This window comes from Pseudophryne corroboree, chromosome 5 (assembly GCF_028390025.1).
Source record: "Pseudophryne corroboree isolate aPseCor3 chromosome 5, aPseCor3.hap2, whole genome shotgun sequence".
NCBI classification, from domain to species: Eukaryota; Metazoa; Chordata; class Amphibia; order Anura; family Myobatrachidae; genus Pseudophryne; species Pseudophryne corroboree.
In genome coordinates this window covers 538,347,347-538,374,647 of record NC_086448.1, presented here as the reverse complement: position 1 = coordinate 538,374,647, position 27,301 = coordinate 538,347,347, and the positions used below count along the sequence as shown (strand labels likewise).

Here is a 27,301-nt window from a genome sequence, read left to right as displayed (position 1 = left end):
CCATGTTGACATTGTGGTGTTGAGATTATCAAAATTGAAACTGGACAGTGTGAGTGGATACCGTTGTGGAGGGAATGTGTGTGTGGAAACGAGGCTGTTTTGGGCTTTAGTGAATGCTGGTTAAGGGTTTCTGGGGTTGTGGGTAGTGAGAGAAGGCGGGCTTCATCCGTTTGACCCATTTCAGGCTTTCAGCCTGAAATCAGGCTAATTAGTGTTTGCACAATTTAAAGTTAAATAAAGATGTGTCAAGGCTTTACTTTACATTAGGTCCTGCCACTCTGAGAGAGTAAACCATTCTGTTAACTTAGTGCCCATATGGACTAGGGTTTATTTTGTGTTTCTGTACTGCACAATAAACCCAGCTAGAGTGCATGAAATCCCTGGACTGGTGTGCTGTTTCCTGGCTTCTTTGTGTTTGGAAGTGCCTATCTACCACAGGAGAGGGCACCCTACCTTGATCTCCTCACATTTATTACCTTCATTGGTTAATATTTATAATTTAATTACATTTCCTGTGTTTTGGTGCCATTTTCATGTGGTTTCTAATATTTTTATTTGGAAGAATTGCCAAATTCTTCAACTGTACTAGGCTACAGAACCACAGTGGATTATTAACAGTTTTAGTCTACACACTGGCCCCCAATAAACACAACATCCATTTGTATTTATTTCCATGGTTGAGGGCTTTGTATTTGAGTGAGAGGCAACTTGATACAGCAGAGGTTCTCAAACTCGGTCCTCGGGGGCCCACACAGTGCATGTTTTGCAGGTCTCACAGAATCGCAAGTGAAATAATTAGCTCCACCTGTGGACCTTTTAAAATGTGTCAGTGAGTAATTAATACACCTGTGCACCTGCTGGGTTACCTGCAAAACATGCACTGTGTGGGCTCCCGAGGACCGAGTTTGAGAACCTCTGTGATACAGTGTGGGAAAGGGGAGCAGCATAGATGGAGTGACAAAAAAAAGAATAAGTATGACATACCTCCTAGCTGCCAGGGACAAAAATCCTGATTTGCAAGACATTCCCCTGAGACATTTCTCAACTGGGAAATCAATTCTGAAATGTTTCAAAAATAGTATAGAACAGATAAAAAAAAGGTCCTCCTACAAAACATGAGGGCTCACACCACTATTTAAACACAAAACCACTATACACGCAGTGAGTGTGAAATTAACTACCGTCAAAGATTGTCACACACACATACACACACATATATAAATTAAAAAAGTTAATATTTTATTCTGTTTATTTTTGCCAACTGGTGGACAAAAAAAATCTGATATTCTTTTAATATACCGAGCCTAATATGGAGGTGCATGCGACTTGACCATAGAAGCTTCACTTTGCTATACAGAAAAATATATATTGGCCTATACGCAAAGTTGTACGTATCTATGCAGCTTGACCTCCCTCATTGTACGCTTATGGACAGAGTCCGTTATGCATGGAAGCCACAGGAATTGGTCTTGGCGGCTACCGCACCTTAATTCTAGATGGCATTTTCTGCTCGTAGCCGATGGAGATGCAAGCAAAATCCGTAATTAGTTGGTTATAATTAGTTAACTTAACATCAAAATGTATTTTCTCATTAAAAAAAATAGATTTGTGACAGAAAAATAAAAAATATTGTAAAATGGTTCTCAAATACAAAAGTGTACTTTAGACTTGGTTAAATATTCAGCACATACAACATGTCTCTCTTTGCTTGCAGGCAAGAGATGTTTTTAGTGACCCTGTAATTGAATGTGGTCAGTCAGCTATAAAAGCTGACCCCTACAACTGCTTTGTCACAGTATAAAATATTCTGTGTGTGACGACCAGTATATAGCAGAATCTTCTGAATTATATCTTTCCCCACCAGGCAAAACAGGGCTTCACACCCACAGTATATCGGTTGTTCAATTCAACGGCCAATATATCGGCCAGTGTTTACCAAGCATTACAGTGTTGGTATTGGGAAGGACTCAGAAGATGCTGCATTTGATTGGACAGGTCCCATGGTTATTGAACCAGGTATCCCTTTTCAATACACACGGCCAAGATGCAATGAAAATCCACCAAGGCTGATAAGCATGCTGTCCCTCTTACTGTTTGGTACTGTAGATGGTAATAGTGGATGTACTAGGTACTAGTCCCTCATCAATCTACTACAACAATGTGGAGAGGCGTTATCAAAGACTGTCCCCCTCCCCCATATCTTACAAAATATAAAGTTAACCAGTTTACAGACAGAATACTACAAATCTGAATTACAGAGCTTCCTTATTGTATTTAGAGTTTACAGGCTATGCTTCCAATATTATTTCCTTGTCTGGTTTTGGACTTTTTAATTTGATTATAAAACAACATTCTGTTTTCAACACCACTAATAGATTCTAAGGGGGCTATTCAATTGTTGGAGAGATTGTCAGCCCCCATGGGCGTTTATCAGAGCTATTCAAATGTAACTCCAATCAGATGCTCATTAGCTGCAGCAGTCACATTTCAACTCGCACCTCCGGAGGCTGCGAGCTGAAAGGTGTGAAAAGTTGGCAACTAAACAGGACTTTTCCCTGTTGCACTCATTAGTTTAGATGGGTTTTGCCGCGTTAAGCTACTACACTTTATCTAACTGTGCGCGATAAGCGAGATAATTAAAGCGCGGCCAGAACTATTGAATAGCAACAATGGGAACTATTTAATTATCGCTAAAGAACAAACATTTGAATAGCTACCTAAATGTTTGTGCCCTTTTAAAATCAAAAGCACCCATGTTATTATAGTGTATTTATAATTTCTCTGACGTCCTAGTGGATGCTGGGAACTCCGTAAGGACCATGGGGAATAGCGGCTCCGCAGGAGACTGGGCACAAAAAGTAAAAGCTTTAGACTAGCTAGTGTGCACTGGCTCCTCCCCCTATGACCCTCCTCCAAGCCTCAGTTAGATTTTTGTGCCCGAACGAGAAGGGTGCAAGCTAGGTGGCTCTCCTGAGCTGCTTAGAAGTAAAAGTTTAAATAGGTTTTTTATTTTCAGTGAGTCCTGCTGGCAACAGGCTCACTGCATCGTGGGACTAAGGGGAGAAGAAGCGAACTCACCTGACTGCAGAGTGGATTGGGCTTCTTGGCTACTGGACATTAGCTCCAGAGGGACGATCACAGGTTCAGCCTGGATGGGTCCCAGAGCCGCGCCGCCGGCCCCCTTACAGAGCCAGAAGAGCGAAGAGGTCCGGAGAAAGCGGCGGCAGAAGACGTTCCTGTCTTCAAATAAGGTAGCGCACAGCACTGCAGCTGTGCGCCATTGCTCTCAGCACACTTCACACTCCGGTCACTGAGGGTGCAGGGCGCTGGGGGGGAGCGCCCTGAGACGCAATAAAAACGATATAAAAACCTTATATGGCTAAAAAAAAATGCATCACATATAGCTCCTGGGCTATATGGATGCATTTATCCCCTGCCAGTTTCCTGAAAAAAGCGGGAGAAAAGGCCGCCGTGAAGGGGGCGGAGCCTTTCTCCTCAGCACACAAGCGCCATTTTCTTTCACAGCTCCGCTGGAAGGACGGCTCCCTGACTCTCCCCTGCAGTCCTGCACTACAGAAACAGGGTAAAACAGAGAGGGGGGCACTATTGGCAGCTAATATATAAATACAGCAGCTATAACAGGGAGTAACACTTATATAAGGTTATCCCTGTATATATATAGCACTCTGGTGTGTGCTGGCAAACTCTCCCTCTGTCTCCCCAAAGGGCTAGTTGGGTCCTGTCCTCTATCAGAGCATTCCCTGTGTGTGTGCTGGGTGTCGGTACGATTGTGTCGACATGTATGAGGAGGAAAATGATGTGGAAGCAGAGCAATTGCCTGTGTTAGTGATGTCACCCCCTAGGGAGTCGACACCTGACTGGATGGTAGTAATTAAAGAATTACGTGACAATGTCAGCACTTTGCAAAAAACTGTTGACGACATGAGACAGCCGACAAATCAATTAGTGCCTGTTCAGGCGTCTCAGACACCGTCAGGGGCGCTAAAACGCCCGTTACCTCAGATGGTCGACACAGACCCTGACACGGATACTGAATCCAGTGTCGACGGTGACGAGACAAACGTAATGTCCAGTAGGGCCACACGTTACATGATCACGGCAATGAAGGAGGCATTGAACATTTCTGACACTACAAGTACCACAAAAAAGGGTATTATGTGGGGTGTGAAAAAACTACCAGTGGTTTTTCCTGAGTCAGATGAATTAAATGAGGTGTGTGATAAAGCGTGGGTTTCCCCCGATAAAAAACTGCTGATTTCTAATAAATTATTGGCACTATACCCTTTCCCGCCAGAGGTTAGGGCACGTTGGGAAACACCCCCTAGGGTAGATAAGGCGCTCACACGCTTATCAAAACAAGTGGCGTTACCGTCTCCTGATACGGCCGCTCTCAAGGAACCAGCTGATAGAAGGCTGGAAAATATCTTAAAAGGTATATACACACATACCGGTGTTATACTGCGACCAGCGATCGCCTCAGCCTGGATGTGCAGCGCTGGAGTGGCTTGGTCGGATTCCCTGACTGAAAATATTGATACCCTGGATAGGGACAGTATATTATTAACTATAGAGCATTTAAAGGATGCATTACTATATATGCGAGATGCACAGAGGGATATTTGCACCCTGGCATCTAGAGTAAGTGCGATGTCCATTTCTGCCAGAAGAACGTTATGGACGCGACAGTGGTCAGGTGATGCGGATTCCAAACGACATATGGAAGTATTGCCGTATAAAGGGGAGGAGTTATTTGGGGTCGGTCTATCGGACCTGGTGGCCACGGCAACGGCTGGAAAATCCACCTTTTTACCCCAGGTCACCTCTCAGCAGAAAAAGACACCGTCTTTTCAAACCCAGTCCTTTCGTCCCTATAAGGGCAAGAGGGAAAAAGGCCGCTCGTTCCTGCCCCGGGGCAGAGGAAGGGGAAAAAGACTGCACCATGCAGCCTCTTCCCAAGAGCAGAAGCCCTTCCCCGCTTCTGCCAAGTCCTCAGCATGACGCTGGGGCTCTGCAAGCAGACTCGGGCACGGTGGGGGGCCGTCTCAAGAATTTCAGCGCGCAGTGGGCTCACTCGCAAGTGGACCCCTGGATCCTGCAGGTAGTATCACAGGGGTACAAATTGGAATTCGAGACGTCTCCCCCTCGCCGGTTCCTGAAGTCTGCTCTACCAACGTCTCCCTCCGACAGGGAGGCAGTATTGGAAGCTATTCACAAGCTGTATTCCCAGCAGGTGATAATCAAGGTACCCCTCCTACAACAGGGAAAGGGGTATTATTCCACGCTGTTTGTGGTACCGAAGCCGGACGGCTCGGTGAGACCAATTTTAAATCTAAAATCTTTGAACACTTACATAAAAAGGTTCAAATTCAAGATGGAGTCACTCAGAGCAGTGATAGCGAACCTGGAAGAAGGGGACTATATGGTATCTCTAGACATCAAGGATGCTTATCTCCATGTCCCAATCTACCCTTCTCACCAAGGGTACCTCAGGTTTGTAATACAAAACTGTCATTATCAGTTTCAGACGCTGCCGTTTGGATTGTCCACGGCACCACGGGTCTTTACCAAGGTAATGGCCGAAATGATGATTCTTCTTCGAAGAAAAGGCGTATTAATTATCCCTTACTTGGACGATCTCCTGATAAGGGCAAGGTCCAGGGAACAGTTAGAGGTCGGAGTAGCACTATCTCAGGTAGTGCTACGTCAGCACGGGTGGATTCTAAATATCCCAAAATCACAGCTGATTCCAACAACACGTCTACTGTTCCTAGGGATGATTCTGGACACAGTCCAGAAAAAGGTGTTTCTCCCGGAGGAGAAGGCCAGGGAGTTATCCGAGCTAGTCAGGAACCTCCTAAAACCAGGACAAGTGTCAGTGCATCAGTGCACGAGAGTCCTGGGAAAAATGGTGGCTTCTTACGAAGCGATTCCATTCGGAAGATTCCATGCAAGAACTTTTCAGTGGGATCTGCTGGACAAATGGTCCGGATCGCATCTTCAGATGCATCAGCGGATAACCCTATCTCCAAGGACAAGGGTATCTCTCCTGTGGTGGTTACAGGAGGCTCATCTTCTAGAGGGCCGCAGATTCGGCATTCAGGATTGGATGCTGGTAACCACGGATGCCAGCCTGAGAGGCTGGGGAGCAGTCACACAGGGAAGAAATTTCCAGGGCTTGTGGTCAAGCATGGAAACGTCTCTTCACATAAATATCCTGGAGCTAAGGGCCATTTACAATGCCCTAAGTCAAGCAAGGCCTCTGCTTCAGGGTCAACCGGTATTGATCCAGTCGGACAACATCACGGTGGTCGCCCACGTAAACAGACAGGGCGGCACAAGAAGCAGGAGGGCAATGGCAGAAGCTGCAAGGATTCTCCGCTGGGCGGAAAATCATGTGATAGCACTGTCAGCAGTGTTCATTCCGGGAGTGGACAACTGGGAAGCAGACTTCCTCAGCAGACACGACCTCCACCCGGGGGAGTGGGGACTTCATCCAGAAGTCTTCCATGTGATTGTAAACCGTTGGGAAAAACCAAAGGTGGACATGATGGCGTCCCGTCTCAACAAGAAACTGGACAGATATTGCGCCAGGTCAAGGGACCCTCAGGCAATAGCGGTGGACGCTCTGGTAACTCCGTGGGTGTTCCAGTCGGTATATGTGTTCCCTCCTCTTCCTCTCATACCAAAAGTACTGAGAATCATAAGAAGGAGAGGAGTAAGAACGATACTCGTGGCTCCGGATTGGCCAAGAAGAACTTGGTACCCGGAGCTGCAAGAGATGCTCACGGAGGACCCGTGGCCTCTACCTCTAAGGAAGGACCTGCTCCAGCAGGGACCTTGTCTGTTCCAAGACTTACCGCGGCTGCGTTTGACGGCATGGCGGTTGAACGCCGGATCCTGAAGGAAAAGGGCATTCCAGATGAAGTCATCCCTACCCTGATCAAGGCCAGGAAGGATGTAACTGCAAAACATTATCATCGCATTTGGCGAAAATATGTTGCGTGGTGTGAGGCCAAGAAGGCCCCTACGGAGGAATTTCAACTGGGTCGTTTCCTACATTTCCTGCAAGCAGGATTGTCTATGGGCCTAAAATTAGGATCCATTAAGGTTCAAATTTCGGCCCTGTCGATCTTCTTCCAGAAAGAACTGGCTTCAGTGCCTGAAGTTCAGACGTTTGTCAAAGGGGTACTGCATATACAGCCTCCTTTTGTGCCTCCAGTGGCACCTTGGGATCTCAATGTAGTTTTAGGGTTCCTAAAATCACATTGGTTTGAACCACTTGCCACAGTGGATTTGAAATATCTCACATGGAAAGTGGTAATGCTGTTGGCCCTGGCTTCAGCCAGGCGCGTATCAGAATTGGCGGCTTTATCCTATAAAAGCCCTTACCTGATATTTCATTCGGATAGGGCGGAATTGAGGACTCGTCCTCAATTTCTCCCTAAGGTGGTTTCAGCGTTTCACATGAATCAACCTATTGTGGTACCTGTGGCTACTAGGGACTTGGAGGACTCCAAGTTGCTGGACGTAGTCAGGGCCCTGAAAGTATATGTTTCCAGGACGGCTGGAGTCAGAAAATCTGACTCGCTGTTTATACTGTATGCACCCAACAAGCTGGGTGCTCCTGCTTCTAAGCAGACGATTGCTCGTTGGATTTGTAGTACAATTCAACTTGCACATTCTGTGGCAGGCCTGCCACAGCCAAAATCTGTAAAAGCCCATTCCACAAGGAAGGTGGGCTCATCTTGGGCGGCTGCCCGAGGGGTCTCGGCTTTACAACTTTGCCGAGCAGCTACTTGGTCAGGGGCAAACACGTTTGCTAAATTTTACAAATTTGATACCCTGGCTGAGGAGGACCTGGAGTTCTCTCATTCGGTGCTGCAGAGTCATCCGCACTCTCCCGCCCGTTTGGGAGCTTTGGTATAATCCCCATGGTCCTTACGGAGTTCCCAGCATCCACTAGGACGTCAGAGAAAATAAGAATTTACTTACCGATAATTCTATTTCTCATAGTCCGTAGTGGATGCTGGGCGCCCATCCCAAGTGCGGATTGTCTGCAATACTTGTATATAGTTATTGTTACAAACAAATCGGGTTGTTTATTGTTGGAAGCCATCTTTTCAGAGGCTCCTACGGTTATCATACTGTTAACTGGGTTCAGATCACGAGTTGTACGGTGTGATTGGTGTGGCTGGTATGAGTCTTACCCGGGATTCAAGATCCTTCCTTATTATGTACGCTCGTCCGGGCACAGTATCTTAACTGAGGCTTGGAGGAGGGTCATAGGGGGAGGAGCCAGTGCACACCAGCTAGTCTAAAGCTTTTACTTTTTGTGCCCAGTCTCCTGCGGAGCCGCTATTCCCCATGGTCCTTACGGAGTTCCCAGCATCCACTACGGACTATGAGAAATAGAATTATCGGTAAGTAAATTCTTATTTTTAACATTCATAGTTAAAACAAAGTTGTTGATACAGATCATTGTGAATATTTATAATTTACAGATTACAGTACATCCATTTCAACAACAGGAGATTTGCATAAAAGGACTATATTTTCATTGGCTGGAAAGAAGTTCTACTTTGACACTCATGCAGTTGTACAAGTCCTGGAAGCCAAAGGTATTTTATATTCTGCAATACCAGTTCCGGTACAGAATTTACTGTTTGTGGGATTTTGGGATAGATAGTTATTTGTGTATATTGTACTGTAATATAATATTATGCTTACTAATTGAATATATATTTTTTGTTTGCTACATAGTCCAGTGACCAGTAGGTAGCTATAATATACAAACTGCACCTCAGCACAAATAAATAGATTTGTTTCATGATAAGTCTGGAATAGTTCAACTAGTGCTCTTATGCCTTACTAGCATATTGGGCAGAGAGATGGGTGAAAGGGTTTCCCTCTTGCCACCACCCTTATGCCCCATACACGCGGGGTGACTTGTGCCTTTGTGCTAAGTGATCTAGTTAGCACAGATCGCTCAGCACACACCGCTATACACACAGTGATGTGTGTGAGCGATATGTGCTATCCAGTGTTTTCTTTATGCGTGCTGATGTGATCCATACTGAATAACCTCCTCTGTGCAGTCATCTTTACTATAGCATCATCACTTAAACTAGCTTAAGTTCTATAACAAATATATTTTATAGAAAGAGAGAATATTTCAAAAGATACTTATTGTAGTGTTCACTCTAGGCTGTTTTAGCAGGGCGCCGCGCCCTGCCCGTTTTTTAGCAGGCAAAACCCGCCCTGCCCCTTTTGCGGCGCCCTGCTAGAACAGCCGCCCGCTTCCTGCCCTCCCGGCGTGTATAGATGCCGTGCGCATGCGCGCGGCATCCATTCACGCATTGGGAGAGGGCTGGGGAAAGCCCAGCACCGACGGAGGTGCTGGGCACGCCCCCAACAGTGACGTCGCCGGCCACAGACGCTCTCTATAGTAGCGTCTGTGGGCCGCACCGCCCCCTAAAATGCCGGAGGCGTGGCCACGTCCCCTAATTTGCGTGCCCGCGCCCCCATTTCGGACGCACGCACACATGTGCCCCCGGAGTCCGGCGCCCTGCCCCTTTTCACTCCTAGAGTGAACACTATTATTGAGCTCAGCATATTTTTGCAACTAGTATACTTTTAAATATAACTACTGGTATTATTATATTTGATTTTTAAGGTGCCGCAAAGTTTCTGTAGTGCCTTAATGATTTTGCATAGTAACAGTTCATAAGTACCATAGAGTGCTGATTGACATATCTAGCAACAACATGCAGCAATAAAATGACAGACTAGGTAGGAAGAGTATATGGGGCACGTGTAGGGTGACTGACTAACAGGTTCAATACGGAATCCAGGTGGTCAGAATGCAGGCGAAATTACAATGGTGAAAATCCCGGCAATTTTTGGTAAGTATTCTACAGCTAGTCTCAATTCTAACCCAGCCCTATTGCCCCCCCCCCCCCCCCCCCCTTTATAGTCTAACCGCCCTTTGGCAGACATACCCTAACTTCATTCCCAGCATAATCCTGCCCTCCCAGAGCCTGCATCTAACCCAACCCTTCCACAGCCTAAGCCTAGCCCTCATACTTACCGATTGAGGTTGTCAGCATTTTGACCCGTCTAGCTTCTGACCTTTGGGATGCTGATTGCATCCCTCACTATCTTGTATTGCATGCTTCAGGGAGAGGAGGCAGTTCGGCATTCAAAGAGCCTGTGCAATGTATAGGATCAGAGTCGAGTCGAGTAAGAAAAGAGGGTCCAGCATATGAGAGCTTTTATACTAAGGGGAGCTGTGAACTGGGAAAAATGGAAGTCTGGGGCGCAGAGTTAAGTACAGATTTAAGAGGGGTGCTAGTAAGCTATTACGTGTTTAAAGAAACAGCTCAGTTGGCTCTTAACTTGTTAAAAAGACCAGAGGAGAGAAGGATATAGGGAACTAGGCTACTACTTTCATAACATTTTGCTTAAAATGTAGAATCTCTTTCCTTTTTATCTCTGGACAAGAATGATCTTTAGAGCTTGTGAACATGGAAGCGTTCTCGCATTCTGTATTTAATGCATTGTTCTCCAGTGCTGTAGCTGGGAGTTTTGATGTCTTTGTTCTTGTACAGGATTCACAGCTCAGCAGTCGGAGACAATTGTATCAGCACTACTGAAAATCATGAATACCAACATGGACCTTATATACCAGGATATGGTTTCCAAAGTGCAACAGGTTAGTTGCAAGAGGGAACTGAAGTGAATATAGTTTTACATAAAGAATGTAGATGATTTACTCTGCATATGTACCAAACGCAGCAGTAACATTTTTTCTCTGACGTCCTAGTGGATGCTGGGAACTCCGTAAGGACCATGGGGAATAGCGGCTCCGCAGGAGACTGGGCACAACTAAAGAAAGCTTTAGGACTACCTAGTGTGCACTGGCTCCTCCCTTTATGACCCTCCTCCAGACCTCAGTTAGAATCTTGTGCCCGGCTGAGCTGGATGCACACTAGGGGCTCTCCTGAGCTCCTAGAAAAGAAAGTATATTTTAGGTTTTTTATTTTCAGTGAGATCTGCTGGCAACAGACTCACTGCTACGAGGGACTAAGGGGAGAAGAAGCGAACCTACCTGCTTGCAGCTAGCTTGGGCTTCTTAGGCTACTGGACACCATTAGCTCCAGAGGGATCGAACACAGGGCCCGACCTCGATCGTCCGGTCCCGGAGCCGCGCCGCCGTCCCCCTTACAGAGCCAGAAGCATGAAGATGGTCCTGAAAATCGGCGGCAGAAGACTTCGGTCTTCAACAAGGTAGCGCACAGCACTGCAGCTGTGCGCCATTGCTCCTCATGCACACCTCACACTCCGGTCACTGATGGGTGCAGGGCGCTGGGGGGGGGGGGGGGGGGGGGGCGCGCCGTGAGCAGCAATATTAACACCTTGGCTGGCAAAAGTATCACAATATATAGTCCCAGAGGCTATATATGTGAAAAATACCCCTGCCAGAATCCATAAAAAAGCGGGAGAAAGTCAGCAGAAAAAGGGGCGGGGCTATCTCCCTCAGCACACTGGCGCCATTTTCTCTTCACAGTGCAGCTGGAAGACAGCTCCCCAGGCTCTCCTCTGTAGTTTTCAAGCTCAAAGGGTTAAAAAGAGAGGGGGGGCACTAAATTTAGGCGCAAATCGGTGTATTATAGCAGCTATAAGGGAAAAATCACTGTGGGTAGTGTGAATCCCTGCATTATATAGCGTTCTGGTGTGTGCTGGCATACTCTCTCTCTGTCTCCCCAAAGGACTTTGTGGGGTCCTGTCCTCAGTCAGAGCATTCCCTGTGTGTGTGCGGTGTGTCGGTACGGCTGTGTCGACATGGTTGATGAGGAGGCTTATGTGGAGGCGGATCAGATGCCGATAAATGTGATGTCGCCCCCTTTGGGGCCGACACCAGAGTGGATGGATAGGTGGAAGGTATTAACCGACAGTGTCAACTCCTTACATAAAAGGCTGGATGACGTAACAGCTGTGGGACAGCCGGCTTCTCAGCCCGCGCCTGCCCAGGCGCCTCAAAGGCCATCAGGGGCTCAAAAACGCCCGCTACCTCAGATGGCAGACACAGATGTCGACACGGAGTCTGACTCCAGTGTCGACGAGGTTGAGACATATACACAATCCACTAGGAACATCCGTTGCATGATCTCGGCAATGAAAAATGTGTTACACATTTCTGACATTAACCCAGGTACCACAAAAAAGGGGTTTTATGTTTGGGGAGAAAAAGCAGACAGTGTTTTGTTCCCCCATCAGATGAGTGAATGAAGTGTGTGAAAAAGCGTGGGTTCCCCCGATAAGAAACTGGTAATTTCTAAAAAGTTACTGATGGCGTACCCTTTCCCGCCAGAGGATAGGTCACGTTGGGAGATATCCCCTAGGGTGGATAAGGCGCTCACACGTTTGTCAAAAAAGGTGGCACTGCCGTCTTAGAATACGGCCACTTTGAAGGAGCCTGCTGATAAAAAGCAGGAGGCTATCCTGAAGTCTGTATATACACACTCGGGTACTATACTGAGACCTGCAATTGCCTCAGCATGGATAGTGCTGCTGCAGCGTGGTCTATTACCCTGTCAGGACAGGGATACTATTTGCTAACCATAGAGCATATTAAAGATGTCGTCTTATATATGAGGGATGCACAGAGGGATATTTGCCGGCTGGCATCCAGAATTAATGCAATGTCCATTCTGCCAGAAGGGTATTAGGGACCCGGCAGTGGACAGGCGATGCTGACTTTAGAAGGCACATGAAGATTCTGCCTTATAAGGGTGAGGAATTGTTTGGGGATGGTCTCTGGGACCTCGTATCCACAGCAACAGCTGGGAAGAAAAAAAATTTACCTCAAGTTTCCTCACAGCCTAAGAAAGCACCGTATTATAAGGTACAGTCCTTTCGGCTTCAGAAAAGCAAGCGGGTTAAAGGCGCTTCCTTTCTGCACAGAGACAAGGGAAGAGGGAAAAAGCTGCACCAGACAGCCAGTTCCCAGGATCATAAATCTTCCCCCGCTTCCTCTGAGTCCACTGCATGACGCTGGGGCTCCACAGGTGGAGCCAGGTGCGGTGGGGGCGCGTCTCGGGAACTTCAGCGACCAGTGGGCTCGCTCACAGGTGGATCCCTGGGTTCTGCAAGTAGTATCACAGGGATACAAGCTGGAGTTTCGGGGCGACTCTTCCTCGCCGTTACCTCAAATCAGCCTTGCCTGCTGCCCTTGAGGAGAGGTAGTACTGGCGGCAATTCACAAGCTGTACTTCCAGCAGGTGATAATCACGGTACCCCTCCTTCAACAAGGCCGGGGTTACTATTCCACAATGTTTGTGGTACCGAAACCAGACGGTTCGGTGAGACCCATTCTAAAATTGAAATCCTTGAACACTTATATACGAAGGTTCAAGTTCAAAATGGAATCGCTCAGGGCGGTTATTGCAAGCCTGGACGAAGGGGATTACATGGTATCACTGGACATCAAGGATGCTTACCTGCATGTCCCCATTTACCCTCCTCACCAGGAGTACCTCAAAATTGTGGTACAGGACTGTCATTACTAATTCCAGACGTTGCCGTTGGTCTGTCCCCGGCACCGAGGGTATTTACCAAGGTAATGGCCGAAATGATGATACTCCTTCGAAAAAGGGAGTTATAATTATCCCGTACTTGGACGATCTCCTTATAAAGGCGAGGTCCAGGGAGCAGTTGTTCGTCGGAGTAGCACTATCTCGGGAAGTGCTACAACAGCACGGCTGGATTCTGAATAGTCCAAAGTCGCAGCTGGTTCCTACGACGCGTCTACTGTTCCTGGGTATGGTTCTGGACACAGAACAGGAAAAAGGGTTTCTCCCGGAGGAGAAGGCCAGGGAGTTGTCATCTCTAGTCAGAGACCTCCTAATACAAATACATGTGTCGGTGCATCAATGCACCCGAGTCAAGGGAAAGACGGTAGCTTCTTACGAAGAAATTCCATTCGGTAGGTTCCATGCAAGGATCTTCCAGTGGGATCTGTTGGACAAGTGGTCCGGGTCGCATCTTCAGATGCATCGGCTGATAACCCTGTCTCCAAGGGCCAGGGTGTCGCTGTTGTGGTGGCTGCAGAGTGCTCATCTTCTAGAGGGCCGCAGATTCGGCATACAGGACTGGGTCCTGGTGACCACAGATGCCAGCCTTCGAGGCTGGGGGGCAGTCACACAGGGAAGAAACTTCCAAGGACTATGGTCAAGTCAGGAGACTTCCCTACACATAAATATTCTGGGACTAAGGGCCATTTACAATGCCCTAAGTCAGGCTAGACCCCTGCTTCAACACCAGCCGGTGCTGATCCAGTCAGACAACATCACGGCGGTCGCCCATGTAAACCAGCAGGGCGGCACAATAAGCAGGATGGTGATGGCAGAAGCCACAAGGATTTTCCGATGGGCGGAAAATCATGTGTTAGCACTGTCAGCAGTGTTCATTCCCGGAGTGGACAACTGGGAAGCAGACTTTCTCAGCAGGCACGACCTCCTCCCGGGAGAGTGGGGACTTCATCCAGAAGTCTTCAAAATGATTGTACACCATTGGGAAAGGCCACAGGTGGACATGATGGCGTCCCGCCTCAACAAAAAGCTAAAAAGATATTGCGCCAGGTCAAGGGACCCTCAGGCGATAGCTGTGGACGCTCTGGTAACACCGTGGGTGTACCAGTCGGTGTATGTGTTCCTTCCTTTGCCTCTCATACCCAAGGTATTGAGAATACTAAGAAGGAGAGGAATAAGAACTATACTCGTGGTTCCGGATTGGCCAAGAAGAGCTTGGTACCCAGAACTTCAAGAAATGATCTCAGAGGACCCATGGCCTCTGCCGCTCAGACAGGACCTGCTGCAGCAGGGGCCCTGCCTGTTCCAAGACTTACCACGGCTGTGTTTGACGGCATGGCGGTTGAACACCGGATCCTAAAGGAAAAAGGCATTCCGGAGGAAGTCATTCCTACGCTGATTAAGGCTAGGAAAGATGTGATCGCAAAATATTATCACCGCATATGGCAAAAATATGTTGCTTGGTGTGAGGCCAGGAAGGCCCCAACGGAGGAATTTCAACTGGGTCGATTTCTGCACTTCCTACAGTCAGGAGTGACTACAGGCCTAAAATTGGGTTACGTTAAGGTCCAGATTTCGGCTCTGTACATTTCTCTGACGTCCTAGTGGATGCTGGGGACTCCGTCAGGACCATGGGGATTAGCGGCTCCGCAGGAGACAGGGCACAAAAATAAAGCTTTAGGATCAGGTGGTGTGCACTGGCTCCTCCCCCTATGACCCTCCTCCAAGCCTCAGTTAGGTTTTTGTGCCCGTCCGAGCAGGGTGCAATCTAGGTGGCTCTCCTAAAGAGCTGCTTAGAAAAAGTTTTTAGGTTTTTTATTTTCAGTGAGTCCTGCTGGCAACAGGCTCACTGCATCGAGGGACTTAGGGGAGAGAAGTGAACTCACCTGCGTGCAGGATGGATTGGCTTCTTAGGCTACTGGACAGCATTAGCTCCAGAGGGAGTCGGAACACAGGTCTCACCCTGGGGTACGTCCCGGAGCCGCGCCGCCGACCCCCCTTGCAGATGCCGAAGATGGAAGAGGTCCAGAAGCAGGCGGCAGAAGACTTTTCAGTCTTCCTGAGGTAGCGCACAGCACTGCAGCTGTGCGCCATTGTTGTCAGCACACTTCACACAGCGGTCACGGAGGGTGCAGGGCGCTGGGGGGGCGCCCTGGGCAGCAATGTATAATACCTTTTTATGGCTAAAAATACATCACATATAGCCCTTGAGGCTATATGGATGTATTTAACCCCTGCCAGATCTCACAAACTCCGGAGAAGAGCCCGCTGAAATAGGGGGCGGGGCTTATTCTCCTCAGCACACAGCGCCATTTTCCTGCTCAGCTCCGCTGTGAGGAAGGCTCCCAGGACTCTCCCCTGCACTGCACTACAGAAACAGGGTAAAACAGAGAGGGGGGGGCACTTTTTTTGGCGATATTACTATATTTAAGCTGCTATAAGGATACAACACTTATATAGGGTTGTTCCCATATATATTATAGCGCTTGGGTGTGTGCTGGCAAGCTCTCCCTCTGTCTCCCCAAAGGGCTAGTGGGGTCCTGTCTTCAATAGAGCATTCCCTGTGTGTCTGCTGTGTGTCGGTACGTGTGTGTCGACATGTATGAGGACGATGTTGGTGTGGAGGCAGAGCAATTGCCGGTAATGGTGATGTCACCCCCTAGGGAGTCGACACCGGAATGGATGGCTTTGTTTATGGAATTACGTGATAATGTCAGCACATTACAAAAATCAGTTGACGACATGAGACGGCCGTCAAACCAGTTAGTACCTGCCCAGGCGTCTCAGACACCGTCAGGGGCTGTAAAACGCCCTTTACCTCAGTCGGTCGATACAGACCCAGACACGGACACTGAATCTAGTGTCGATGGTGAAGAAACAAACGTATTTTCCAGTAGGGCCACACGTTATATGATCACGGCAATGAAGGAGGCTTTGCATATCTCTGATACTACAAGTACCACAAAAAGGGGTATTATGTGGGGGGTGAAAAAACTACCTGTAGTTTTTCCTGAATCAGAGGAATTGAATGATGTATGTGATGAAGCGTGGGTTAACCCAGATAGAAAAGTGCTAATTTCAAAAAAGTTATTGGCATTATACCCTTTCCCGCCAGAGGTTAGGGCGCGCTGGGAAACACCCCCTAAGGTGGATAAGGCGCTCACACGCTTATCAAAACAAGTGGCGTTACCGTCTCCTGATACGGCCGCCCTCAAGGATCCAGCTGATAGGAGGCTGGAAACTACCCTAAAAAGTATATACACACATACTGGTGTTATACTGCGACCAGCCATCGCCTCAGCCTGGATGTGCAGTGCTGGGGTGGTCTGGTCGGATTCCCTGACTGAAAATATTGATACCCTGGATAGGGACAGTATTTTACAGACTTTAGAGCAATTAAAGGATGCTTTTCTTTATATGCGAGATGCTCAGAGGGATATTTGCACTCTGGCATCGAGAGTAAGTGCGATGTCCATATCTGCCAGAAGAAGTTTATGGACACGACAGTGGTCAGGTGATGCGGATTCCAAACGGCATATGGAAGTATTGCCGTATAAAGGGGAGGAATTATTTGGCGTCGGTCTATCGGATCTGGTGGCCACGGCAACGGCCGGGAAATCCACCTTTTTACCTCAGACCCCCTCCCAACAGAAAAAGACACCGTCTTTTCAGCCGCAGTCCTTTCGGTCCTATAAGAACAAGCGGGCAAAAGGACAGTCATATCTGCCCCGAGGCAGAGGAAAGGGTAAGAGAGGGCAGCAAGCAGCTCCTTCCCAGGAACAGAAGCCCTCCGCGGGTTCTGCAAAGCCCTCAGCATGACGCTGGGGCTTTACAAGCAGACTCAGGAACGGTGGGGGGTCGACTCAAGAATTTCAGCGCGCAGTGGGCTTGCTCACAGGTGGACCCCTGGATCCTGCAGGTAGTATCTCAGGGTTACAGGTTGGAATTCGAGAAGTCTCCCACTCGCCGGTTCCTAAAGTCTGCTTTGCCAACGTCTCCCTCAGACAGGGCGACGGTATTGGAAGCCATTCACAAGCTGTTTTCTCAGCAGGTGATAGTCAAGGTACCCCTCCTACAACAGGGAAAGGGGTATTACTCCACGCTATTTGTGGTACCGAAGCCGGACGGCTCGGTAAGACCTATTCTAAATCTGAAATCTTTGAACCTGTACATACAAAAATTCAAGTTCAAGATGGAATCACTCAGAGCAGTGATAGCGAATCTGGAAGAAGGGGACTTTATGGTGTCCCTGGACATAAAAGATGCTTACCTGCATGTCCCAATTTGCCCTTCACATCAAGGGTACCTCAGGTTCGTGGTGCAAAACTGTCATTATCAGTTTCAGACGCTGCCGTTTGGATTGTCCACGGCACCTCGGGTCTTTACCAAGGTAATGGCCGAAATGATGATTCTTCTGCGAAGAAGAGGCGTATTAATTATCCCTTACTTGGACGATCTCCTGATAAGGGCAAGGTCCAGAGAACAGCTGGAGGACGGAGTAGCACTAACCCAAGTAGTGCTCCAACAACACGGGTGGATTCTGAATTTTCCAAAATCTCAGTTGACCCCGACAACACGTCTGCTGTTCCTGGGAATGATTCTGGACACGGTTCAGAAAAAGGTGTTTCTTCCGGAGGAGAAAGCCAAGGAGTTATCCGAACTTGTCAGGAACCTCCTAAAACCAGGAAAAGTGTCTGTGCATCAATGCACAAGAGTCCTGGGAAAGATGGTGGCTTCATACGAAGCAATCCCATTCGGCAGATTCCACGCACGAACTTTTCAGTGGGATCTGCTGGACAAATGGTCCGGATCGCATCTGCAGATGCATCAGCGGATAACCTTATCGCCACGGACAAGGGTGTCTCTTCTGTGGTGGTTGCAGAGTGCTCATCTGTTAGAAGGCCGCAGATTCGGCATACAGGACTGGGTCCTGGTGACCACGGATGCCAGTCTGAGAGGCTGGGGAGCGGTCACACAGGGAAGAAACTTCCAGGGAGTATGGTCAAGCCTGGAGATGTCTCTTCACATAAATATACTGGAGCTAAGAGCGATTTACAATGCTCTAAGCCTGGCAAAACCCCTGCTTCAGGGTCAGCCGGTGTTGATCCAGTCGGACAACATCACGGCAGTCGCCCACGTAAACAGACAGGGCGGCACAAGAAGCAGGAGAGCAATGACAGAAGCTGCAAGGATTCTTCGCTGGGCGGAAGATCATGTGATAGCACTGTCAGCAGTGTTCATTCCGGGAGTGGACAACTGGGAAGCAGACTTCCTCAGCAGACACGATCTACACCCGGGAGAGTGGGGACTTCATCCAGAAGTCTTCCACATGATTGTGAACCGTTGGGAAAAACCAAAGGTGGATATGATGGCGTCTCGCCTCAACAAAAAACTGGACAGGTATTGCGCCAGGTCAAGAGACCCTCAGGCAATAGCTGTGGACGCTCTGGTAACACCGTGGGTGTTCCAGTCAGTTTATGTGTTTCCTCCTCTGCCTCTCATACCCAAAGTACTGAGAATTATACGGCAATGGGGAGTAAGAACGATACTCGTGGCTCCGGATTGGCCAAGAAGAACTTGGTACCCGGAACTTCAGGAGATGCTCACGGAAAATCCGTGGCCTCTACCTCTAAGGCGGGACCTGATTCAGCAGGGACCGTGTCTATTCCAAGACTTACCGCGGCTGCGTTTGACGGCGTGGCGGTTGAACGCCGAATTCTAAGGGAAAAAGGCATTCCGGAAGAGGTCATTCCTACACTGGTTAAAGCCAGGAAGGAGGTGACTGCACAACATTATCACCGCATTTGGAGAAAATATGTTGCGTGGTGTGAGACCAGGAAGGTCCCCACGGAGGAATTTCAACTGGGTCGATTCCTGCATTTCCTACAAACAGGATTGTCTATGGGCCTCAAATTGGGGTCCATTAAGGTTCAAATTTCGGCCCTGTCGATTTTCTTCCAGAAAGAATTGGCTTCAGTTCCTGAAGTCCAGACTTTTGTTAAAGGAGTACTACATATACAGCCCCCGGTGGTGCCCCCTGTGGCTCCGTGGGACCTTAATGTAGTTTTGGATTTTCTCAAATCCCATTGGTTTGAGCCACTCAAATCGGTGGATTTGAAATATCTTACGTGGAAAGTAACCATGCTACTGGCCCTGGCTTCAGCCAGGAGAGTATCAGAATTGGCGGCTTTATCGTATAAAAGCCCATATCTGATTTTCCATTCGGACAGGGCAGAACTGCGGACGCGTCCTCATTTTCTGCCTAAGGTGGTGTCAGCGTTTCATCTGAACCAGCCTATTGTGGTGCCTGCGGCTACTAGCGATTTGGAGGATTCCAAGTTGCTGGACGTTGTCCGGGCATTGAGAATATATATTTCAAGGACGGCTGGAGTCAGAAAATCTGACTCGCTGTTTATACTATATGCACCCAACAAGCTGGGTGCTCCTGCTTCTAAGCAGACGATTGCTCGTTGGATTTGTAGCACAATTCAACTTGCACATTCTGTGGCAGGCCTGCCACAGCCTAAATCTGTCAAGGCCCATTCCACAAGGAAGGTGGGCTCATCCTGGGCGGCTGCCCGAGGGGTCTCGGCATTGCAACTCTGCCGAGCAGCTACGTGGTCGGGGGAGAACACGTTTGTAAAATTTTACAAATTTGATACCCTGGCTAAAGAGGACCTTGAGTTCTCTCATTCGGTGCTGCAGAGTCATCCGCACTCTCCCGCCCGTTTGGGAGCTTTGGTATAATCCCCATGGTCCTGACGGAGTCCCCAGCATCCACTAGGACGTCAGAGAAAATAAGATTTTACTTACCGATAAATCTATTTCTCGTAGTCCGTAGTGGATGCTGGGCGCCCATCCCAAGTGCGGATTGTCTGCAATACTTGTACATAGTTATTGTTACAAAAAAATCGGGTTGTTATTGTTGTGAGCCGTCTGTTCAGAGGCTCCTACGTTTGTCATACTGTTAACTGGGTTCAGATCACAAGTTGTACGGTGTGATTGGTGTGGCTGGTATGAGTCTTACCCGGGATTCAAAATCCTTCCTTATTGTGTACGCTCGTCCGGGCACAGTATCCTAACTAAGGCTTGGAGGAGGGTCATAGGGGGAGGAGCCAGTGCACACCACCTGATCCTAAAGCTTTATTTTTGTGCCCTGTCTCCTGCGGAGCCGCTAATCCCCATGGTCCTGACGGAGTCCCCAGCATCCACTACGGACTACGAGAAATAGATTTATCGGTAAGTAAAATCTTATTTTTCTTCCAAAAAGAACTGGCTTCACTGCCTAAAGTTCAGACTTTTGTTAAGGGAGTGCTGCATATTCAGCCCCCGTTTGTGCCTCTAGTGGCACCGTGGGATCTCAACGTGGTGTTGGATTTCCTGAATTCGCATTGGGTTGAGCCACTTAAATCCGTAGAGCTAAAATACCTCACGTGGAAAGTGGTCATGCGGTTGGCCTTGGCGTCGGCCAGGCGTGTATCAGAATTGGCGGTTTTGTCATGCAAAAGCCCTTTATCTGATTTTCATATGGATAGGGCGGAATTGAGGACTCGTTCCCAATTCCTTCCTAAGGTGGTATCAGCTTTTCATGTGAACCAACCTATTGTGGTGCCTGCGGCTACGTGGGACTTGGAGGACTCCAAGTTACTGGACGTAGTCAGGGCCCTGAAAATATATGTTTCCAGGACGGCTGGAGTCAGGAAAACTGACTCGCTATTTATCCTGTATGCACCCAACAAGCTGGGTGCTCCTGCTTCTAAGCAGACTATTGCTCGCTGGATCTGTAGCACGATTCAACTTGCACATTCTGCGGCTGGACTGCCGCACCCTAAATCTGTAAAAGCCCATTCCACGAGAAAAGTGGGCTCTTCTTGGGCGGCTACAAGTTTGATACCCTGGCTGAGGAGGACCTTGAGTTTGCTCATTCGGTGCTGCAGAGTCATCCGCACTCTCCCGCCCGTTTGGGAGCTTTGGTATAATCCCCATGGTTCTTACGGAGTTCCCAGCATCCACTAGGACGTCAGAGAAAATAAGATTTTACTCACCGATAAATCTATTTCTCGTAGTCCGTAGTGGATGCTGGGCGCCCGTCCCAAGTGCGGTTTGTCTGCAATACTTGTATATAGTTATTGCCTAACTAAAGGGTTATTGTTATGAGCCATCTGTTAGTGAGGCTCAGATATATTTCATACTGTTAACTGGGTATAATATCACGAGTTATACGGTGTGATTGGTGTGGCTGGTATGAGTCTTACTTGGGATTCCAAATCCTTTCCTTATTGTGTCAGCTCTTCCGGGCACAGTATCCTAACTGAGGTCTGGAGGAGGGTCATAGAGGGAGGAGCCAGTGCACACCAGGTAGTCCTAAAGCTTTCTTTAGTTGTGCCCAGTCTCCTGCGGAGCCGCTATTCCCCATGGTCCTTACGGAGTTCCCAGCATCCACTACGGACTACGAGAAATAGATTTACCGGTGAGTAAAATCTTATTATTTTTTTTATTTTTTATCATTTGTATTTTAACTTGCACTTTCATTGCTTTGCTATAGTTTCTCTCACTATTTTTGTTTTTTCTAAGGTAATAGAAAAAAGTAATATCTAGAACAATTGGAATGCATGGCTTTATATAGCTATATTGGTTTTTAGGATAACTCACAATAATCTTATAAGAAAATAAAATAGTTCTGAAGTAGTTTCAGTCTTACATTGTCCACATGCAATTCCCTGTACTATGAGGGAAATTTAGCAACGGTTGTGTTTGGCAGATGTTTCATATAGGTTCACATCCCCGGCTTAGACCTCCGAACTACTAGATTCAGCCTTTAGGAGAGTGATTATGAATATGCTGACAGACTTCAAATGGTGAGACTGCCGGCAATTTAGAGGAAACCACTCATTCCCTCAACAATGGTCCAACACTCTGTATATAAACAAATGTAATACAGTAATATTGTACCACATTTATTGTTAAAATAACAAGTTAAGGCAATCTGGTAGTGGTGTCAGCCTTTAGCCATCGCTACTGTCATAACCACTTGCTGTTTCTATTCTTTACTAGTGAATAATCTTGACAACAATGTGTGTAGTAGCAGATTTTACATTTTCAGATTTCTCTTTCATCCACTAGGGGACACTGGAATGATTACACTGGGGTGTAGAGGTGTGGTTAGTGGGAGCTGGCACTTATGATAATATAGAAGCGTGAAGCTTCTCCCCCTCTATTATTACCCATCAGCCCCACAGTTAGAAAAATATGTCCTTAAGAGCTGGTTACACTAGACTATGCTCCAGATTTCCTTAGATGTTTTTTGAATTATTATTATGACTACATTTTAAGAAGATCTCTGCATATGTTCACCCTTACCCGCTTATTCAAAAGTTGGGATCCAGGTTTTAGGCGCCCTGACCAGAAGTCAAGATAGGTTACCAGGGCTTCTCCCAAAAGTCTCTGTCTGACATAATTTGGGAGTATGCAGCTCCTCTCTTAAGGAGCTGACAGCCCCCCACAAAGATACTTGAAGATCTATGTCAAGCGTACAGTTCGGATCAGAAAGACCGATTCCTTGTTCGTGCTCTATGATGTGCAGAAGAAGGGTTGCCCTGCTTCAAAGCAGTCCATTGATTGTTGGATTCGACTTACTATCTAACAGCCCTATGTGTCGGCAGCCTTGCCTGTTCCTAAGTCTCTAAAGGCCCACTCTACTAGACCGGTGGGCTCTTCCTGGGCGGCTGCCTGTGGAGTCTAGGCCTTGCAACTTTGCCGAGCCGCTACCTGGTCGGGGAAGAACACCTTTGTGAAGTTCTACAAGTTTGATGCCCCGGCCAAAGAGGATACCCAGTTTGGGCAGGCAGTGCTGCAGATGTCTCTGCATGTTCCCGCCCGTTCTGGAAGCTTTGGGACATCCCCATCATACTAATGTGTCCCCAGTATCCCTTATGGATGCTAGAGAAAATAGGATTTTAAATACCTACCGGTAAATCCTTTTCTCGTAGTCCATAAGAGATATTGGGCGCCCGCCTCTGTGCGGTAACTTTCTACAGGTTCTCTGTTCAGTGTTACCTGTTCAGCCGTTGCTGTTTATGTTGCAAGATGTTGCTGGCCCAGTTTTGTTATGGTGTGCTAGTGTGTAAATCTCACCACACTTCTCGTTGTTATGTTCCTTCTCTCAAGTATGTCATTTCTCCTTCAGGCACTGTTTCACCTATAATTGCCTGTGGGAGGGGGCATAGAGGGAAGGAGCCAGCACACCCAGTGGAAGAAATTTAAAGTGCACTGGCTCCTTTGGACCCCGTCTATACCCATCGTACTAATGTGTCCCCAATATCCCTTATGGACTACGAGAAAAGGATCTACCAGTTGTCACTGGCCTAGACTGAGGGTGTTGTGAACTCTGGGATTCTTCCGATGGTTGGAAGGAGGAACCACAACTGAGCTGGAAAAGGGGAGGCCTAATATAGGATTTCCTCATACAGGACGCTGACAGTGGAGTTTGATGAAATATTAAAGAGCTTTATTGCAGAGGAAAACAACTTAAAGTCAAATGCCAAAAAGGAATAAATGAGGGAAATGTCCAGACCCACTGAAGGGTTTTGTGAGCAGTATTAGAGATGCTGGTAATTGAAGAAACTGTGGGTGATGTTTAAAAGTCACTGATAACTTGTGGAACTTATAAATGATGATTAAAAGCACAGATGGTTGAAGAACTTGTGAGCGGTGACAGAGACGCTGATGATGTGAAGAACTGAAGTGCAGGGGTTTTTGACGCTGTTGATTTGTAGAACTTGAGAACGGAGACTGAGACGCTGGTGATGTGAGGAACTGAAGTGCAGGGGTTTTTGACGCTGTTGATTTGTAGAACTTGAGAACGGAGACTGAGACGCTGGTGATGTGAGGAACTGAAGTGCAGGGGTTTAAGACGCTGTTGATTCGCAGAACTTGAGAACGGTGATTTAGGCCCGCAGCCACGCTGATTCCTAGGAGCACTGGTGACTGGAACGCAGAGAGAGATACCGACCGCTGAATACACTGAACCGGTGCAGCGAACTGGCAGCTGGAAATGCCGGAGACACTGGAGTACAACTGCAGAGATCCTTGCCGGGAACAAGAGCGCTGGCATCTACGTCAGGGAAAGTCGATACTCAGGCACTGAAGCTCTGTTCGGCGTCTGACTTTGAATCTCCCGCCAGCGCTGGATTGGCGGAGCAGTCTGATGACGTCACCTGCCCCCCGTCCACGTGATGCCGGGTGTCATGGCGGCGCTTATGCCCCGGAGAACCGCCGGGAGCCGCGCCAGCCAGACGCCGGAGCCCGTGGCCCACCGAAGGCAAATGGCCACAACACCGACCAGCAGACACGCAGGGGTAAGCGTGGCGAACGCCGCCTCTGATGTGTGACAGTAACCCTCCTCCAGGAGTGGCCCCTGGACACTTTCCAGGTTTTGTTGGATGTCTGGAATGGAACATCCGCACCAGTCGGAGAGCCGTAACTTCAGTAGCTTTGACCCAGCTCCTTTCCTCGGGGCTAAAACCTTTCCATTCCACCAAATACTGTAGATTCTTGTGAAGGTAGCGAGAATCAAGAATGGCTTTGATCTCAAAGTCCGTACCCTCTTCAGCCTCTGCAGAGGTTGGCCTTGGGGACTTGGAATGAAACCGGTTCAAAACAAGAGGGCGAAGAAGAGAGACATGAAAGGAATTTGGTATCCGGAGATGGGAAGGCAATCCCAATTTGCAGGCAACCGGATTCAAGACTTGTAACACGGGATAAGGACCAATGAACCTTGGAGCGAACTTCATAGTGGGCACCTTTAAACGAGAATTGCGGGTAGAGAGCCATACCCTGTCACCAACCTTGTATTGAGGAGCTGCCCGTCGCTTCCTATCCGCAAAGAACTTATAGCGACCGGAAACTCTCTTGAGGTTGGCATGAACTCGACTCCAGATTTGACTGAAATGCTGGAGAGTAGAGGCTGCAGCAGGAACTTCTTCTGGAGGACAAATGGGTAATTCCGGAACTTGAGGATGAAATCCGTAATTAATGAAAAATGGAGACTCACCAGTCGAGGAGTGATATAGATGATTATGGCCGAACTCGGCCCAAGGCAACAACTCCACCCAATTATCTTGTGAGGGGGAGAGGTAAACACGGAGAAAAGTCTCTAAATCTTGATTGACGCGTTCAGTTTGCCCATTGGTCTGTGGATGGTAAGCAGATGAAAACTTGAGTTTTATTTGTAGAGCCGTGCAGAGTGCTCTCCAAAATCTTGCCGTAAACTGTACCCCTCGATCCGAGACTATTTCCAGAGGTAACCCGTGCAGGCGGAAGTGTTCCCGAATGAATAACAAAGCCAATTTAGAGGCTGATGGTAATCCGGTCAACGGAACAAAATGTGCCATCTTAGAGAATCGGTCGATAATCACCCAGACGGTGTTATGACCCTTAGAGAGAGGTAGTTCAGTAACAAAGTCCATAGAGATATGAGTCCAAGGCCTCTTAGGAATGGACAGTGGGTGCAACAATCCCGCAGGAGGCAGACGAAGAGTTTTGTGCTGAGCACATTGAGGACACGAGTTGACATACTCTTGAACGTCCTTCTTCATAGTGTCCCACCAGTAAGATCTTCGTAGAAATTCCCACATCTTTTGAGCTCCCGGATGGCCAGAAAACTTGGAAATGTGAGCCCACTGCAACAATTTTGGTCGAAATTTAGCTGGCACAGACATTCTTCCAGGAGGAGGACCCAACGCAGTAGGAGCCGCAGAAATAGAGACAGGACTGAGGATCAACGCCTTTTCAACGGTATTCTCCTCATCCGAAGTCATTAAGGAACGGGATAGGGCATCCGCCTTGGTGTTAAGAGTTCCAGCCAGGTGCTTAATGACAAACGAAAATCGAGCAAAGAAGAGCGCCCATCTTGCTTGACGGGGATTCAAGGACTGGGCCGTCTTGAGATACAGTAATTCTTGTGATCCGTGAAAATCGTAATTAGGTGTTTAGCACCTTCCAAAAGATATCTCCATTCTTCTAAGGCAGATTTTATTGCCAACAGCTCTTTATCTCCAATGGTGTAATTTAATTCAGCAGGGGAGAACTTGCGAGAATGGAAACCACATAGATGTAACTTCCCATCTGGAGCGTACTGCGAAAGTACGGCACCTATGCCTACCGTAGAAGCGTCAACCTCCAGAAAGAATGGTTTTAGAAAGTCTGGCTGCTGAAGTACCGGAGCGGTCATAAAGGCTGCCTTCAACTGAGCGAACGCTGCTACAGCTTCAGAGGACCAATGGCTTGGGTCAGCCCCTTTCTTGGTTAGGGCAGTAATAGGCGCCACAATAGTAAAGAAACCCCTTATGAATTTCCGGTAGTAATTTGCGAACCCTAGAAATCGTTGCACTGCTTTCAGGGAAAGAGGCTGAGTCCAGTCCCGAATGGCAGAAAGTTTCTCCGGATCCATACGCAACTCCGTACCTGAAATAATGTAGCCCAGAAATGGAATAGATGGGACCTCAAAAGTGCACTTGGAAATCTTACTATAAAGATGGTTCTCTCGCAACCGAAGGAGTACCTCCTTAACTTGTATTCTGTGCTCAGAGAGATTCTTCGAAAATATCAGGATGTCATCCAAATATACCACCACATTTAGGTATAACATGTCCCGAAAGACTTCATTGATGAATCCCTGGAAGACGGCGGGG

At 47.9% G+C, this 27,301-nt stretch overlaps 1 protein-coding gene across 3 annotated transcripts in view; it reads left to right on the top strand.

The window, feature by feature from the left end:
* MCUR1 (mitochondrial calcium uniporter regulator 1) overlaps nucleotides 1–27,301 on the top strand; it is a 315,260-nt gene that overhangs the window by 72,369 nt on the left and 215,590 nt on the right. For all 3 annotated transcript variants that reach the window (XR_010177802.1, XM_063923197.1, XM_063923198.1), the window contains exons 2-3: nucleotides 8,523–8,639; nucleotides 10,629–10,732. Coding sequence is in view for 2 of the 3 variants with exons in the window: in XM_063923197.1 (XP_063779267.1) it covers nucleotides 8,523–8,639; nucleotides 10,629–10,732 (221 nt within the window). In the remaining variant the exon portion in view is untranslated. The remainder of the gene's footprint in view (nucleotides 1–8,522; nucleotides 8,640–10,628; nucleotides 10,733–27,301) is intronic.